This window comes from Panthera leo, chromosome B4, assembly GCF_018350215.1.
Source record: "Panthera leo isolate Ple1 chromosome B4, P.leo_Ple1_pat1.1, whole genome shotgun sequence".
NCBI classification, from domain to species: Eukaryota; Metazoa; Chordata; class Mammalia; order Carnivora; family Felidae; genus Panthera; species Panthera leo.
The window spans coordinates 136,146,128-136,162,229 of NC_056685.1; the positions used below are offsets into that span (position 1 = coordinate 136,146,128).

Consider the following 16,102-nt stretch of genomic DNA (forward strand, 5'->3'; position numbering starts at 1 on the left):
TCTTGGTTCTGAAGGGAGAAGGAGGGTCGGTCTTTGTCTTTTCATTTGAAAAAGACCGTGGAGCTGTGTGTCTGCCCGGTGCCCCCAGCTTACAAATCGAGAAGCCTGTTTATGTATTTACTCATTCCTTTTTTTTTTTTTAATTTTTTTTAACGTTTATTTATTTATTTATTTAATTTTTTTTTAACGTTTATTTATTTTTGGGACAGAGAGAGAGCATGAACGGGGGAGGGGCAGAGAGAGAGGGAGACACAGAATCGGAAACAGGCTCCAGGCTCTGAGCGGTCAGCACAGAGCCCGACGCGGGGCTCGAACGCACGGACCGCGAGATCGTGACCTGAGCCGAAGTCGGACGCTTAACCGACTCAGCCACCCAGGCGCCCCTGTATTTACTTATTTTTAATGTTTTATTTTTGAGAGAGAGAGAGAGAGACAGAGAGACAGAGCGGGAGAGGGGCAGAGAGGGAGACGCAGAATCCAAAGCAGGCTCCAGGCTCCGAGCTGTCAGCCCGGAGCTCGATGGGGGGCTCGAACTCACGGACCGTGAGATTGTGACCCAGGCCAAAGTCAGATGCTTAACCGACTGAGCCACCCAGGCGCCCCTGCATTTACTTATTCTTATTTTTAATGTTTTATTTTTGAGAGAGAGAGAGAGAGAGAGAGACAGAGCAGGAGAGGGGCAGAGAGGGAGATGCAGAATCCAAAGCAGGCTCCAGGCTCCAAGCTGTCAGCCCAGAGCTTGACGCGGGGCTCGAACTCACGGACCGTGAGATCGTGACCCAGGCCAAAGTCAGATGCTTAACCGACTGAGCCACCCAGGCGCCCCCATCCTCTCCTTTAAAACAAACACTGCTCATTGGTGGCCTTGGGGGGATTTGATGAGCGGGTATAGTGTCTCTTTCCTGTTTTTTATTTCTTTTAATTTTTATTTATTTTGAGAGAGAGAGAAAGAGAGAGAACAAGCAGGGGAGGGACAGAGAGAGAGGGAGAGAGAATCCCAAGCAGGCTCCGCACTGTCAGCACAGAGCCCGACGTGGGGCTCGAACCCTCAAACCACGGGATCGTGACCTGAGCCGAACTCGGGACTTGGACCGTTAACCACCTGAGCCCCCCAGGCGCCCCTCTTTCTTGTTCTTCCGGGAGCAGGGCTGGCCGTGGGTGTTGGGTGTAAGTTCAGAATGCCGTGTACTTGGTGTTGATGGTGTTGTGGCTGAAAGAAAGGCTGTCACACGCCGTCTTCCTCGCGAAAGTCTCACTTGGCTTGTTTGACAGCTAAGGACGTGTGTTATTAAACAGGTACGAAGACTGCTGTCGTTTGATTTCAAACTGCACTTGTCATCGTCGGGGTGCGTTCGCCTAGCACGACGGAGGGGCGGATGTGACAGTCCTGGGTCGCATGTTTCCCACGGCAGCGCTCTCTCTCCTGCTTGTCACCAAAGGAAACCTTTTTCTCCTGCTCTGGGAAGGTGGGAAGGATTCAGAAACGAAGGGTGGCGTCTTACACGGGAGTTTGCTGGCTGCTTGTCACGGGGTATCTCTTGCTTCCACGGCTGGGGTGTGAGGAACTGCTCTCAAGCGGAGACTTTGAAACCGTCGAGCAGGACGGGGGGCAGCTGAGTGGCTCAGTCGGTTAAGTGTCTGACTCTTGGTTTAGGCTCGGGTCACGGTCTCACGGTTTCGTGGCTTCGAGCCCCACGTCGGGCTCCGCGCTGACAGCTTGGGGTTCTCTGTGTCTCCCTCCCTCTGCCCCTCCGCCACCCACACTGTCTCCGTGTCTCTCAAAATAAGTAAACTTAAAAAAATTGTTTTTAAATAAACCGTCGAGCAGGACAGACTTCGGCTGAGCTGGCAGTGAGAGAAGTCGGTGGTGAGAAGGGTGGTTGGAGCTGGGTGGTTTGGGGTTCAAGTCCTGGTGTTTCTGGCCCGGGCGTGAGGACACCAGACTGCGTGAGTTGCCCCCCGTGGGCCGGTGTCATCTGGGGACACAGTGCCTGGACAGAAGTCGGGATGAACCTGGCTCCCTCGGGCCTGGACCACGAAGGTAGAGTTTGGTGTCACTTAGGAAGAGGAGTTGAGGAAGAGCGAGACAAGGGGGAAAGAGGGCGCCGTTCCTTTCTGGAATACAGTCAGTTCACGGTTCTTACGCCCTCCCCACAAACACTCGTCAGCAGATACGGAACCGCTCTTGGGCGGGGGGGACACAGGGCTAGGTTCCTTGGGGCATCTGGTCACGGTGTTTTCACGAACTGATGAACGTATAGCCTTGTTTTACGTGTGCTCCTGTTTAAAGAAACCTTATTTTATATTTTTGATTCATTAAAAATTTTTTTGAATATTTATTTTTCAGAGAGAGAGGGAGAGAGCAGGGGAGGGGCAGAGAGAGAGGGAGGCACAGAATCCGAAGCGGGCTCCAGGCTCCGAGCTGTCAGCACAGAGCCCGATGTGGGGCTCAAACCCACAAACTTCAAGATCGTGACCTGAGCCGAAGTCAGAGGCTGAACTGACTGAGCCACCCAGGCGCCCCAGTCGGTTTCCTTTTAAAAGCTAGGTAGCGTTTCCTTTCGTGACTGACCCTCTGTTATTTTTGTCCCCCTGGGAGCTGAGCGCCGGCTCCGGGTATCTGCTTGGCTGACTTGGTGGCACAGAGGCGCTGACAGGAACCACCCCCTCTTCCTGTCCCAGGCTTTGTGAGCAGGGGACGCCCCATTTGCCTGGGCACTCGCGGTCTCCCGGCGGGAGCTGGCCAGGGCCTTCCTGCAGGAGCTCTGCTCAAGCTGAAGCGGCATCTCCCCGGGCACCGGTGCCATTTGCCGTCCTGGCCACGGGCGCTCTGTTAATTTTGGTTTTCCAGGGTTGTCCTAACAAAGCACCACAGGCCGAATGGCTTAAACCACAGAAACTTATGTGCTCACAGTCCTGGAGGCTGGAAGTCGGAGGTCAGGGCCCGTGGGATTGGTCTCCGTCCCTGGCTTGCAGGGGGGTGTCTTCCCTCTGTGTGCACAACACTGGCACCCGTCTCTCTGTGTGTCCGAATTTCCTCTTCTTATAAGGACACCGGTCAGATTGGATCGGGGTCCACCCATGGGACCTCATTTTACCTTGATCTCCTCTTTAATTTTTTTAAACTTTTTAAAATTTATTTTTGAGAGAGAGAGAGACAAAGTGTGAGCAGGGGAGGGGCGGAGAGAGAGGGAGGCACAGAATCTGAAGCGGGCTCCAGGCTCCGAGCTGTCAGCACAGAGCCCAGCGCGGGGCTCGAACTCACGGACCGCGAGATCATGACCTGGGCTGAAGTCGGACGCTCAACCGACTGAGCCACCCAGGCGCCCCCTTAATCTCCTCTTTAAAGGCTCTGTCTCCCAACACGGTCACGTTCTGATGTCCTGGGGGTGAGGACTCTGACATTTGAATTCTGGGGGGATACAGTTTAGCCCATAGACCCCCAAACACGAGAACCAGCCTCGGGACTGCACTGGCTTCGGGTCGCTCGTAGTTGCTGTCCCAGTTCCCCGGTGTCACCTCTGCGTGAACCTCGGTTTTGTACCGTGTCTAGTTGGGGGGGGGGGGTGCTGGGCGTCCCTGGAGGCTGGGATCCCGATGCCCGTGACTGCTCGTGGCCCTTGCCAGCCGGAGGCCCAGCTCCGGACGCCCGTGTCCCCGCTGGGCTCACGCACTTCTGTCTGAGCAAACCTGGGAACCGGAGAACGTACTGAGCGGCACCTGCAAGGAGATTGTGTTTCCAGGAGTTGGGGGTTGCTTCGTCATCGTCGCAAAGAAGAGCTAATAGCTAATGGCGCTTCCCGGTGCCAGGTGCCGTGTGAACTCGCCTATCCCAGTGACATCCCCACTCTCTAGATGTGGAAACACAGGCACGGGGCCTGTCCGGGTCCCCCAGCTCGGGGCGGGGGGGGCGGGGGGCAGGCGGGCCCGGCCTTGAAACCAGATGGCGTGTCCCGTGGCCAAAGCGGGGAGAAGGCCGGTTTCTGTTTCTGCTTCGCGTCTCCCCATTGCGGGCTGTCCCCTGGTCCTTCCGTCCCGGGAAGCCAGGAGGCACCACCCAGGGCACATCGACCAGCCTCCACAGTCTGGCCGCGGCTCTGGCTTCGGCTGTCTGTTTCTGGTGTCTGATTTCTGTTGTCGTGGAGACGGGGTGACAAACGTCCTCGGCGCTGGCCCTCCTGACGCGTCGTTGGCGGCCAGGATGCAGCCTGGGGCGCCGCGGGCCTGCCCCGTAGCCAGGCCTCTGGCGTCGGGCCGAGATCGGAGGCTTATCGGAGGCCCCAGCCCGCCGTGGTTTTTCCCAGAGCCAAATAAACACGAGCTGGGTCACACCGCGGGAGTGGACGCTGTCTTCCTTCCTTCTCTGTGCCCGTGGGTTGGTTTTCCCGGAGCAGTTTGCTTGCCCACGAGGCCGTTGGCAGTGAGGATAGAAATAGCTCTTTGTGGTCGGCGGAGTTCTATCGTCGGAGAGCAGCCCCGTCCTCCGGGCACCCCGATCCCTCACGGGCCTTCCTCAAAGCCCTAAAGAGGCCTCTTCCTCAAATTGCAAGTCATGCCGTCCCCGCCCGTGTCCGTATATGAACGTGACGCGTGCCCCCGGCTTCCCGCCGGGTGCCCGCTGGCCTCCCGCTCCCCTGCATTTCTGACGCCTCTCCAGCCGCACCCCCGCCTGGCCAGTGAGTGCCCCCCGTTTTCTGACCGTTTTCGGCAGGAGTTCAACCCAGGCTGGCCCTTGCCCCTTCCCTGCTTCCTGGGGCGAGGGCTGTTCGGACAAGGGAGGGCCCCGGGCTGGCGGGACTTTTGACTTTTCCTGGGAAGGCGTGAGGACGGCGGGGTAGGAGGGTCCTCGGGAACCTCACCTCGGCCCAGACGGACGGGCACCTGCTCTGGGCGTCGAGGCGTGTGGGACGCTTCCATCCCTGGGTCTTTGGGCCCGGAAGAGTGGCGCTTTGGAACGTCTCGAGGGACGGACGGATTGCCACCAGGCTTCTTCTAGGGGCTCCCAGACGTGACGGGTTTTCCTGCAACGACCTTCTGGTTCTGTCTTCCCCCCGTACCTGGCTCTTCCCGTCGCCCCCGGATGAGAGATTCATCCTGTGTTTTCTTCGGCCACGGCAGATGGCGGAGGAGTTTGCGTCGAGGGCGTGGGGGTGCGTCCAGCTCTGCCCTCGCCGGCGCGATCATGGCAGCTGGTAGCGGTCACTCTGACGCCCCGTGTTCCCACCTGAGAAACGGAGAGGGGGGGACGGGCGAGGTGTCTCGTGCCAACCTCGTAACCTCGCAGTTGAGGACACCGGAGCCCGGAGGGGCCGAGTGCCCCACCCGAGGTCACACGGCGGTTGAGAGCTGGGGTCGGGTTCGTCTGGAGCTCTTCTCGCCGGCCCGCTGGCCACCTCCCTGGGGCCCGGAGGGGGGCGGTGAGATGCCGGCTGTTCAGATGCTCCTGTGCGTCTGGCAGCGAAAGACGGCTCCTTCCCACCCACCTGGTGGAGGAGAAGCCACGTTTCTCTTGGGCTCTGCCCGCTGGATCCTTACAGAAAAGGAGCTGATGCTCAGGTGGGCAAGGGAGGTCCCAGGCTGGGGCGCCTGGGGGGGCTCAGGCGGCGAAGCGTCTGACTCTGGGTTTCGGCTCAGGTCATGATCTCACGGTTCATGAGTTCGAGCCCCGCATCGGGCTCTGTGCTGGAAAGCATGGAGCCTGCTGAGGGTCCTCTCTCTCTCTCTCTCTCTCTCCTTTCTCTCTGCACTTCCCTGCTTGCTCTCGCTAAATCAATCAATCAATCAATAAATGAACAAACTTGGGGAAAAAAAAAAAAGAGGTCACAGGCTGATTTTTGCCCGTGCCTTGATCACGGGCTTTCTGTGGGCGTGTGGGGGACATTTCTGGAGGGGAAGCCGGCAGTTGAGGGAGGAGCTTAAGGAGACTGAATGCAGGGGGCTCCCTGCTTTGCTCCTCTGCCGCCCTCCAGAGACCGAAGAGGAGCAGAAAGCGTCTGAACCGGGCCTCTGGCTCTTCCCGTGCAGGGGTGGGCCGGGGAGGGGTGGGGGGAATGGGTGGCTGGCGGAGGGGCAGACCCTGCCACCCTCCCCTCAGGCTGTCAGGGGACCTTCTTGCCCCTTCTCCCGAAGCGCCAGGTAGCTGCCTTCCCTGTCTGTTCCCTGGGAGAGGGGCGAGGCACGAGGCACGGGAGCACAGTCAAGGCTCTGAGAAGTCCTGCAGAAAAAGTCTCGTGTTTAGCTCCACTCCCCCCACTCCTTCCTCTGCTTCCTCGACCCTGGCTTAATTCCCGCCAGACCTGGGAGCGCCCAGGTCCGTGGAGCCCACGTGGGGACCAGAAATGACGGGGATGAACGGGCAGGCACCTTGCTCACCTGGGCCCCACGGTATTCCCACTTTCTCGGGGTCTGTGGGCATCCCAAAGCTAGTTTAAAGCTGTGCCAAATGTACTCTCTGCCGGGAGCATACGGTGGCCGAAGGAGGCGGAGGTCCTTTAAACTCTCGGTTAGGAAAGGGGCCCTGGGCTCCCAAAGCTTGGGGACTGACGGGCGAGTACCCGGCTCCGCGGCCGCCTGCCCGCCCCCCCCCCCCCCCGCCCCCCCCGCAGCCTGCTCTGCTTTGCACCCAGAGGCCTTTTCTGGAACGGCGCTCGACACCGGCGTGTCTGTCCCCTCCTGAGGCTTGCGGCCTGCTGCGCATGCGGGCAGGGTAGGCGTGACGGGGCTCAGGGTAGCAGGTGCGCATTTATTCTGGACGCTCAGCTCGTGGGACGGCGGCATGCAGATCCCGGCCCCTCTCTTCCTGGTCCTGGGGCCTCGGCCAGTCCTCTCTCTTCCTCGTCTGTAAAGTGGGGATAAGGGAGGTGGCCTGCCTCACTGCACTTAGACCCCCCACGGCCATCCACGGGCACCCGGAAGGCACCGCTCTTGCCGTGTCGCTGCCTGTTGTCGTCTCGTGTTCTGCCTCCCCTCTCCCTCCTCCCACCCGTGGGGATCCAGGACCGGGAGAGGTTTCTAAGGTTTCTTAACTGCCCGTGACTCCCCCTGACTGCTGCGTCGTGGGCAGCACTTGGTCGCTGGGGAGACTTGGTTCCAGTAGGAATGTCAAACTTGGCTGCCTCTCCTCGGGCAGGTCGGCTGTGTGCAGAGCCTCCGGTCCCCGGTCTGCAGTGGCAGGGGCAGCCCGAGTGAGCTCGTGGAGGAGGATGTTGGGGGGCGGGGGGGGCTCCCCGTAGACAGACTTCCTTCCTCCGTGGCGCCAGGTCCGGCCATCTCTGTCCCCACCCTGAAGGCCGTCGCTCGCTGCCCTTGCGGGTGGGGGATTTCGAGGTGGGGGTGGAATGGGGCAAGGCAGTGGGACCTTGAGAACGGAGACGTGGCAGTTTGTTGAGCGGGACTTCAGAGACATCCTCTCTGCCCGGCTTATTAGCCAGCCTCCTGCTACAGGAGGTCCCAGAACAAAAGGACACACGTTTCCCACCTGCTGGGAACGTGGGGCCGGGGACTGGCACCGTCTCCCCGCCAGCCTTGTGGGCCAGGGTCCTTCAAGACGCAGTCCCGAGGTTACCTCCTCCAGGAAGCCTGCCTGGACTGCCGCCCGTTCCCTCTCCGGTCCCTCCACTCTTTGTGTCCTGGATGCTGAGGCCTCGGGGCAGGGCCTGTGTCCGTGTCCTTGCCCTGCCAGGCCTGGTTGCTGGTGGATGTCCGCTAGGGGGTCGCCGGGTGAGTAGATGAGCAGAAGTAAACTGAGCCCAGTCCCCTCGCGGCTCAGCTGTAAATGTGCATCGAAAGCCAGCCTTCTTCTGTGAAGTGGAGGAAATATCGACCGAAAGTGGACGAACACAGGCGCGCCTGCCCTCCCCACCCCCTGACCGTTAGCCCCTGTTTGCAAACAAAGAGGGGCCGGGGACTGAACCGCGTCCCTCAGTTTCTCCAAAGGCAGATGTTCTGTGCAGCTGGGGAAGCAGGTGCGCTTTGAATTGGGGTCCGCTGGGCGGAAGTCGGGGTCACCCCACTCCCACCCGCGGAGGCCCGGGAGGGAGCCCCCCTCGGAAGGGGTGACCTTCCCCACCCCTTCCCCTCCGACCCGACCTGCTCACCAGCCCACACTCAGCGGCCCCTCAGAACTTCGTGCTAAAGCCGTGCGGTCCTGTCGCCTGTGCGGCCGACTGCGTGAGCAAAGCGGACAGAGGGCGGTCGCGGGACCGTGACCCTGGGCTGGGTCAGGGGAGCATTCGACAGCAGCTGTCCCGGCCGCACACTTGGCTGGCGGGTCCAGCCGTCCCCGCCTCGCCCCTGCTGTCACCATTGTGCAGAGCCTCGCCGCCCTGCGGGAGCCGTGGCTTCCTTGGGGACGGAGGGGGCCTGGTTGCCGGGACAACCAGAGGTGAGGGGGTGGGAGGCCAGGCCTCCGGCAAATGGCTGAGCCTCCCGCAGCCCCAGAGAGCGAGCGAGCGAGCGGGCGCCCCAGCGGGGCGGGCTGATCCTGGACTGCAGGGCACAGTATCAGAGGATCCCTGTCAGCACCTCCCCCCTAGGAAGGGGTACGGGATGGGGGGCAGTAGGCGTTACTCGCTGCCTCCTCCCCGGTGTCCCCACCGCCCCCCAGCTGCCCGGCGGGGCCGGGGAGGGTGTGTGGGCACGAGCGTGTGGCCGAGGGCCCAGCGCGCAGCAGGGTAATGAAGAGAGATGCGCACAGCTGCTGAGCTCGGGCCCCCACCCCGTGTCCACACTGGACTCGTCATCCAGCAGAGGGACAGAAGAGCGGGCTGTCCCTCTGTGCCAAGGACACCCACCCCGCGTGTTCCCCGGAGGCCGGAGGTGGGGCCTGGGTGGACCTTTGTCCCGAGGGTCTAGGGTCAGGGACCCTGCCCCGCCCCGGCCACGTAGGCGGAGGGATGCCCACGCCCTACGCCTAGTTCTGCTCTGTTATCGTGCGACATCGTCAGGCTGTTACTATTTTAATACTGCATCGTCTCCAACAGGAACAGGTGCTCCCTGAGTGCAGGGCCCTCTGTCCCCTCGGAGCCCAGGGTGCGGTCTGCAGAGCCCAGGACGGCCGGGCGGGGTCCCTGACGGCCCCGTGAGATTCCGACCTGAGCGAGGGTCCCAGGGAGTCCCCGCCTGGCCAGCTTCTGGGGGTCCCGAGGCGGCTGCAGGAGGGCTTTTCCCCCTCGACACCGTTCATGCTTTGCACCGGATGATTCTCGGTGGCGGGACGGCCGCGGGCGCGGTCGGGTGTGGAGCGGCTTCGCGCACTAGATGCCAGTAACACCTCCTGCCTCCAGGTGGACGGCCGTAACCGCGTCCGGACGCTGCCAGGCCCCTGGGGGACAGAACTGTCCCCGGAGGCTGGGGGAGGGGGGCCGGCGAGATGCAGGGGACAGCGTCCCGGCGCTCAGGGCCACGCGCGGCTGTGCATGGACGTCTTTTGAAGGACGGCAGGACAAATCCCCGTTTTCCCGGCTCCGTGCAGGAGTGGGAAGGGTATCCTGTGCCTGCCAGAGACCAGGTCACGGCCGGTCCGGGCCCGCGGGGTGCACGTCGGTAGATCCCTCCGGCCCCTAAGCTGAGGCGCCTCTACCCCACGTGCAGGTGAGAACACGGAGGGTCCCGGGTGTCCACGGAGGGTCCCGGGTGTCCACAAATGCGGAGGGTGCCTGGGCCCCACTCTGCCGCAAGAGCCCTGCAGACGGGTGGCTTGGCAGAAACTCATTCTGTCACATGGGGAGGCCGGAAGTCCAAAGTCAGATGTCAGCTGCATCGTGCTCCCTCCGGGGGCTCGAGGGGAGGATCGGCCTTGCCTTCTCCGGCCTCTGGTGGCTTCAGGTGCTCCTGGGCTTATGGCTGCACGATTCTGGTCTTTGTCTCTGTCTTCACGTGGCTGCCTTCTCTCTCTCTCTTTAAAAAAAAAATTTTAAATATTTATTTTTGAGAAAGAGAACAGGGAAGGGGCAGAGAGAGAGAGAGGGAGACACAGAATCCGAAGCGGGCTCCGGGCCCCGAGCTCTCGGCACAGAGCCCGACACGGGGCTCGAACCCACGGACCTCGAGATCATGACCCGAGCCGAAGTCGGACGCTCAACCGACAGAGCCCCCCGGGCGCCCCATGTCTTCGTCTTCGGGGCACCAGCGGTCAGGGTGGCCTTGTCTCAGAAATATCCGCAGAGACACTGTATCCAGATAAAGCCACATTCGGGGCACGGGGGCGAGGGCTGCACCATGTATTCCGGGGGCTAAACTTCAACCCTTCGTAGCACGTGATGGGTTCTTGCACATCTTCCGGATCTGGCTGCCTCCCAAGGGCCGGTACAGCCCAGAGGAGGGAGGCCTCCCTGAGGAAAGCGTGCGGGGCTCTGAGGAGGGAGGCGTGCCCGGCGGGCCTCTGGGAGGCAGGCACCCGTGTCGGCGTTTGGGGAACCGCGTGGGCTCATTGTTCGTTCTGATCGAATGTCGTCCGCACGCGGCTCAAGAACTCGGAGATACGACCTGCGGGTCTTTAAACTTTACAACGAAGGAAGCAGCCGTTCGAGGAGCCATAGAGAGTCACACGGGCGGCGTGTTAGTCAGGCTTGGGGACGTAAGTGCAAAGGCCCGGCTCCTTGAAAGCCAGGGGCGGCTTACAGAGCGTGGCGGGGAGCCCCGGATCGGCGTCCCAGGCCCCGGTCCTGCCCCGCTCCCCGCCAGCCTCGCTTGCCTCCTCATGTCGGAGCGGAGACCGTGGCGAGCACTGGGAGAAGCTGCCTTGCCCGAGATCACAGCCGGGTGGGTAGTCAGACCGGACCTGCTTCACCTGAGTCCTCCTCCTGCCCAACCGCCCCTGCCCCCCCCCCCCCTGCCTGCACCTGCAGAGCCTGCTCGGGTCCCGGCACACGTGGGCGAAGCCGCAACGAGGTACCTTTTCTTCGTCGGCTTGCTGACGAGCTCCCGGTACCGGTGTCTCCCGAGGCCGGGCGCCGACTCTGGCGTCTGGGCCGGTGTTTCCTGTTGGTAGCGACTTGCGCGATGACCTCGAGAAAGAATGGGTTGACAGCGGCTGGGGCTGCTGCCCGGGATGCCGGGGGGCCGAGATCTAGAGCAGCGGAGGCGGGACTGAGAAGACGCATAGGGCAGGTGCTCCTGGGGCCTAGAGCCAGACGCAAAGGGTCAGGCCCAGAGAGGTGGTCGGGAGGGGCAGGCGCCTAGCACGTCCCCGGCTGCTCCCCGTGACCCGTTCAGTAGCCAGGCGCGGGAGGAGGTGAGGAGCACGGTGGCCGCGTGGGCCGCTGTGGTGGCCGGTCCTGAGCAGCTGCAGGGACGGGAGCCACCTCGGGTCTCGCGAGGACACGAGTGCATCCTGTTCCTTCTGCAGCTAAGGTGACAAGGTGACTCGTGTCAGTGGGTTTGCCACCACAAAGCCGGCCTTCTCCGGCCCCATCGTCACACGAGCGTGACCTGGGACGCTCGGGGACAGTTGCGTTTTTATCCACGGCGTTGGCTGGATGCATCCTCTGTGCTCGCGTGTGTCCGTTCCGCTCGTGTGACCCAGGCTGTGCCTGTTTCAATCACGGTTGTGTCCCCGGGGCTTGTCAGCCTGGGGTCTGGCACACGGTAGGTGCTCAGTAAAACGGGCGCAGCCAAAGAATGTTCTGGGCCTTTTGAAGTGACGTGGCGTAGCTGGGGCCGTCTCGAGGCCGTATGAGTTTCCTGTGGTTGCAGTAACAAATCACCACGTTCCGCGGTTCAGAACAACACCGACGTACCGTTCTGGAGGTCTTACGTCCTCAAATCCAGGCGTAGGCAGGGCTGCCCGCCTTCTGGAGGCTCCGGGGAGATTGCGTTTCCTTGACTTCTCAGCTCCCAGAGGCTCCCGTGTTCCTTGTCGTGGGGCCCGTCCTGCATCTGCAAAGCCAGCAGCCCGGTGTCTTCGGGCCTCTCCCTGTCTCTGCTGTCTCCTTGCTCACGGTTCACTTGTGTCGTTTTTTAAAGGACCCTTGCAGTGTCTTTGGCCCCCCCTGGATGAGCCAGGATAATTCCCCGTGTCACGATCCGTAACTTAATCACACCTACAAAGGCGTTCTGCCGTGCAAAGTCACGGGTTCCAGGGATGAGGATGGAAATATCTTTGGGGGGAAGCGGGGCGTTATCCAGCCGGGCACGGGGGCCCTAGAAGAAAATTGCCCTTAGGAGCTCCAAAGAGGAGCACCGGAGGGGGATGTCAGAGTCCTGAAACGTTCACTCGTTCGTTCATCGACAGTTTCACCGTTGACTGGCCGTGTGTGTCCTCTGGGCCGGGCCCCGTGCACCTGCCCTTACCAGCAGCAGGTGCACACAGATGCCTCAGACGCGGTCATACTCGAAAGGGCGACAACAGCACGGGGCCCACGGGATTGTGTGGGGTGCCGTGGGGAGCCTCCCTTTGGCCGGCGGGGAGGGGTTCCCCCCATTGGCTTCTAGCTGCTCCTTTGGGGCTTTCCCTCCGAAGGCTGGTCACCGGGAAACCCTCGTGGGTCGTGACGGTCCTTCCCCTTTGTTGCCTGGAGTGTTGCATCCATTCGGGGTGGGTGGTGTCCTGTTTGCCCAGGCGGGCCACCTGAAATGCCACGTCGGCCCCTGGAGTATCTCAGCTGGGGGCGTAGCTGCCAGCCCCAGGGCTGCCCCAAAGCCACCTGCTTTGGGAAGGTGCCCCTCTGCCCAGCGGACCAGATTCTCTAGTTTGGATGGAACCTTTAGCAGATGGTATGTGGTCTAACTTGCACTGGCGGAGATGGGCCACTAGAGGGCGCTATCCTTCAGGCGGTTTCCGCACACGCTTCCCTGGTTTTTTCTCTAGTTGAGGTTTCTTGTGGCAGGTGCACATGGAATTTTGTGTGTGTGTGTGTGTGTGTGTGTGTGTGTGTGTGTGTGTGTGTGTGTGTGTGTGTGTGTGTGTTTAACGACTTAATGATTTAATCTTCTTATTTTCTCAGCAGAGCACGCTTTGGATTTCCCCGAATACAATGGGACATTACTGATCAGGTTAATTAATACGAGTTCGCCGAGCAGGGACCAGGCGAACTTGCTTCACTGGGCTTTGTTTTTCCCTGCCGTTTCCATTTTCTCTTTATTAAGCAGACTTCTCTCCTGGTGTGTTAACCTTGTTGGGCTTGTCCGCTCCTGGAAATGACCAGATTTCCTTACCCGCCCCCCGCCCTTGGTCGGGGCACCCTGCCCCACTTGGCCCCAAGGGGCCGTGGCCGATAAGCATAAGGGGAGACGTCGCACGTCGATGTGGCTTTTTTGACAATTCTGAGTTTCATTTGGGGGTGGTTTCCCTCCTCTGCCCCCACCTAATGCTTGTTCTAGATCCTTCCTCCCTCTTTGTTGACTCATGGCAGATTTTCATGACCAGTGATTGAAATTGTTTCCACGTCCTCACCGAAACCCGGCACGATTGATTGGTAGAAATGTGATAAACTCACCGTCCGCAAATCAAGGGAACAGAGCACACACATCCCATCCAGATTAGCACGGATGCAGCCAGGATGCAGTGATTACCAGGCATTGGTGCGAAGGGCGGGGGGGAGGGGGACCGAGAAAGCAGGAGGCAAAACCGGACGGCCCTTTTGGGGGGTCAGGGGAGGCTGGCCGCGGGGACGTGGGTCCAGCTGTTCGTCAGCTCACGGACATGTGCCAAAGGGCACCCCCTACATGATATGATGTTGGCCCTTGAGGTTTTTGGGAAGCCAGGATTCTTTGTCACCCTCAGAAAAGCAGGTTTGCCTGGCGGCGGGGGGGGGGGGGCTCTCCCCCATCCTTTGTTCCTGGCATGTATATGCATTTTAATTTCACTGTGAGTCACTTGAGACATGCTTCTGAGCCTCCCGTGGGCTCTGACTTCCTTGTCCTGGTCGCCGGTCACCATTCGCGGTGGCTGGCCTTGGCTCCCTGCTGGCAGACTTTGGGCAGCACCTTGGGCTTCAGAATTGGCGTGGCGGGGGGCGGGGGGGTCACACCGTGTTGCTGGCACCGTCCAGCCGCCATCGTGGCGTTTTAGGTAGAGTCGAGGTTCTGTTACAATTCAGCCTAATTAGCGTCTGTTTTAAATGCTCGGCCACCAGATAAAGATGTTCGCGGTGATGCCTGTGCAGTAAATTAAGGATCTTTGAGATCCGATCATGCCTGGTTTGCAGTGAAGTGGATGTTTCCACGTCTGGATTCTTTGGGAATGGGCGACGTGGGGGTTCGTGGCCTCTTGTCATCTGAACGTTCAGTTAACGAGGCCGTCCCACCCCTCGATACTCACAGATGCCTGAGGCTGTCGGGATTCGGTTCGACTCGGTCCCATCAGGTGAACGCACCTTCGTGGGGTCGTCTCCATGCGGGGCCGACCCCTGGGGACGCAGGGGTGAGGGAGGCCGGCCTCTGCCTCCGGGACTCTGTCATCCGGCGGTGAGACGTGCACACATCCCCGAGGTCGTAGCCTCCGGGAGCACCGGGGCTGTGAGCTCACGGCCAGACCCTGCAGACGTTCATGGTGCCTGGCCCCCTGGGTGAACCTGTCAGGTGGGTGACTCTCCATGACGCTGGGCCCTCCCTGTCACCCAGCACAGATGCTGATGGCAGGACCGAAGGGGAGAGCCAACGCTTCCCGCTCCGCTGTTTCTCGTTAAATTAGTTGTCACGACAACCTCACGGTCGTGTCTGGTTATTATCCCTCTGCGGGGGAAAGACAGTAAAAGACGGAAGGAGATGAAACTCGTGCCCAAGGTCATTCTGTGATGCACCTGCAGAGCCTCTGTGCTCGCTGTTCTGCCCGTCCCAGCACCCGCCCTGGGCCCGGGGGGCTTTGGAGGAGGGCACAGGGCCCTGGAAGAATGGAGGTTGGCAGCGAACTGTAAGAGCGCACGGCGTGTTGGGCTGGTTCAGCTGCAGGCTGTGGTGCTGCTGGAGGAGGCACAGCCTGTGCAAAGGTCCTGGGGCGCCCGTGCCCGGCCCCGAGCTCTTCAGTGGTGCCTGGGGGTAGGGTGCCATGGGGAGGGATTTGGTCTTTGTGCAGGGAGGCAGTGGAGGACGGGGACGGTCTCTGGGCACTGGAGTGACCTGATGGGCTGTGTTCACGGGACACAGTCTTGAGAACCCGTGGGAGCTGGACCGGAGGGGAGGGACCAGGAACCCGAGACCCGCAGAGACTAGAGCGGACGCCCCGGCCTTGCGCTCGTCCCGCCACAGTATCCGGCCCCCGAAGAGTCTCCCTGCGGCATCCGGGAGGTGGCTTGAACGAGCTGACCCATTTACTCCCCGCCTGAGCAGCCGGCACGTCGACTCGCCCCTAAAGGATCAGTCATCCTTCGTGAGCCGGCAGCCCAGACCCCTCCCGTGTCCCGGTTTCTGCTCGCCAGGTGGTTTATGTGGTAAAGCTGACATTTCCCGTTCACCTGAAAGTCTTTCTTCCCGCCTCCTTCCCACAGACAATTGGTTTTTCTGTGGTCCTGGCATTTTCCTGATCAGCCAGGGCGAAGGGGAAGAAAAGGCCTGATCTGGGTCGGGAAATTCTCTGTTTGACATCAGCTTCTGAGCTCCAGGCTTTTTTTTTTTTTTTTTTTTTAATATTTATACCGAAGCAACTTTTGGTATTCAGAAGGCCTGCTTTCCTGGAGACGGGCGGACGGCTTTGTTCTTGCCGGTCTCTGCTCCGGGTGCCTGCAGCAGGTGGCTGGTCGGCGTGCACCCGCGGGCGGCCGAGGTCTGCTCCAGAGGCAGCTTGTCCCAATATGTCCCTAATTGCAGAGCAGAGTCCTCCCTCCTGGGTCCTCGCCCTCCGCACAGCCACATCACAGTAATTGGGTCCTTGGTGACCCACGACTGCCAGGCTAATGTAAGCCTTAATGGAAACTCTCTTTTCCCACCCAATTAAGTGGCTGGAGGTGGAATGTTTGGCAAGAACAGTCTGTTCCCTGCTCTTCTGACTTTGTGCCTCTCACCTAAATTCTCCGCTCAGCCCCGTTTTGTCTACGTAAACACGTAGTCGTTCGTTCCTTCCCTAAATATTTATCGCACGCTTCATGTCAGGCTTCGTGCAAGATACGAGGTCATGGTCCGGACCGGCACCTGGCGCCTCTACAGCCCTGGGGGGGGGGGGCAGGGT

General features: G+C 60.7%; 1 protein-coding gene across 4 annotated transcripts in view; it reads left to right on the forward strand.

Annotated features, from left to right (window-relative positions):
- Positions 1 to 16,102, forward strand: part of PARVB (parvin beta) — a 102,976-nt gene that overhangs the window by 22,786 nt on the left and 64,088 nt on the right. For 3 of the 4 annotated variants that reach the window (XM_042948074.1, XM_042948076.1, XM_042948077.1), the window contains exon 1: positions 4,586 to 4,676. The exons of the other annotated variant lie outside the window; for it this stretch is intronic. In XM_042948074.1, coding sequence (XP_042804008.1) covers position 4,676 — 1 coding nt within the window. In that variant the 5' untranslated portion in view covers positions 4,586 to 4,675. Of the gene's footprint in view, positions 1 to 4,585; positions 4,677 to 16,102 lie in introns of those variants that run through there. 4 annotated transcript variants of the gene reach the window in all.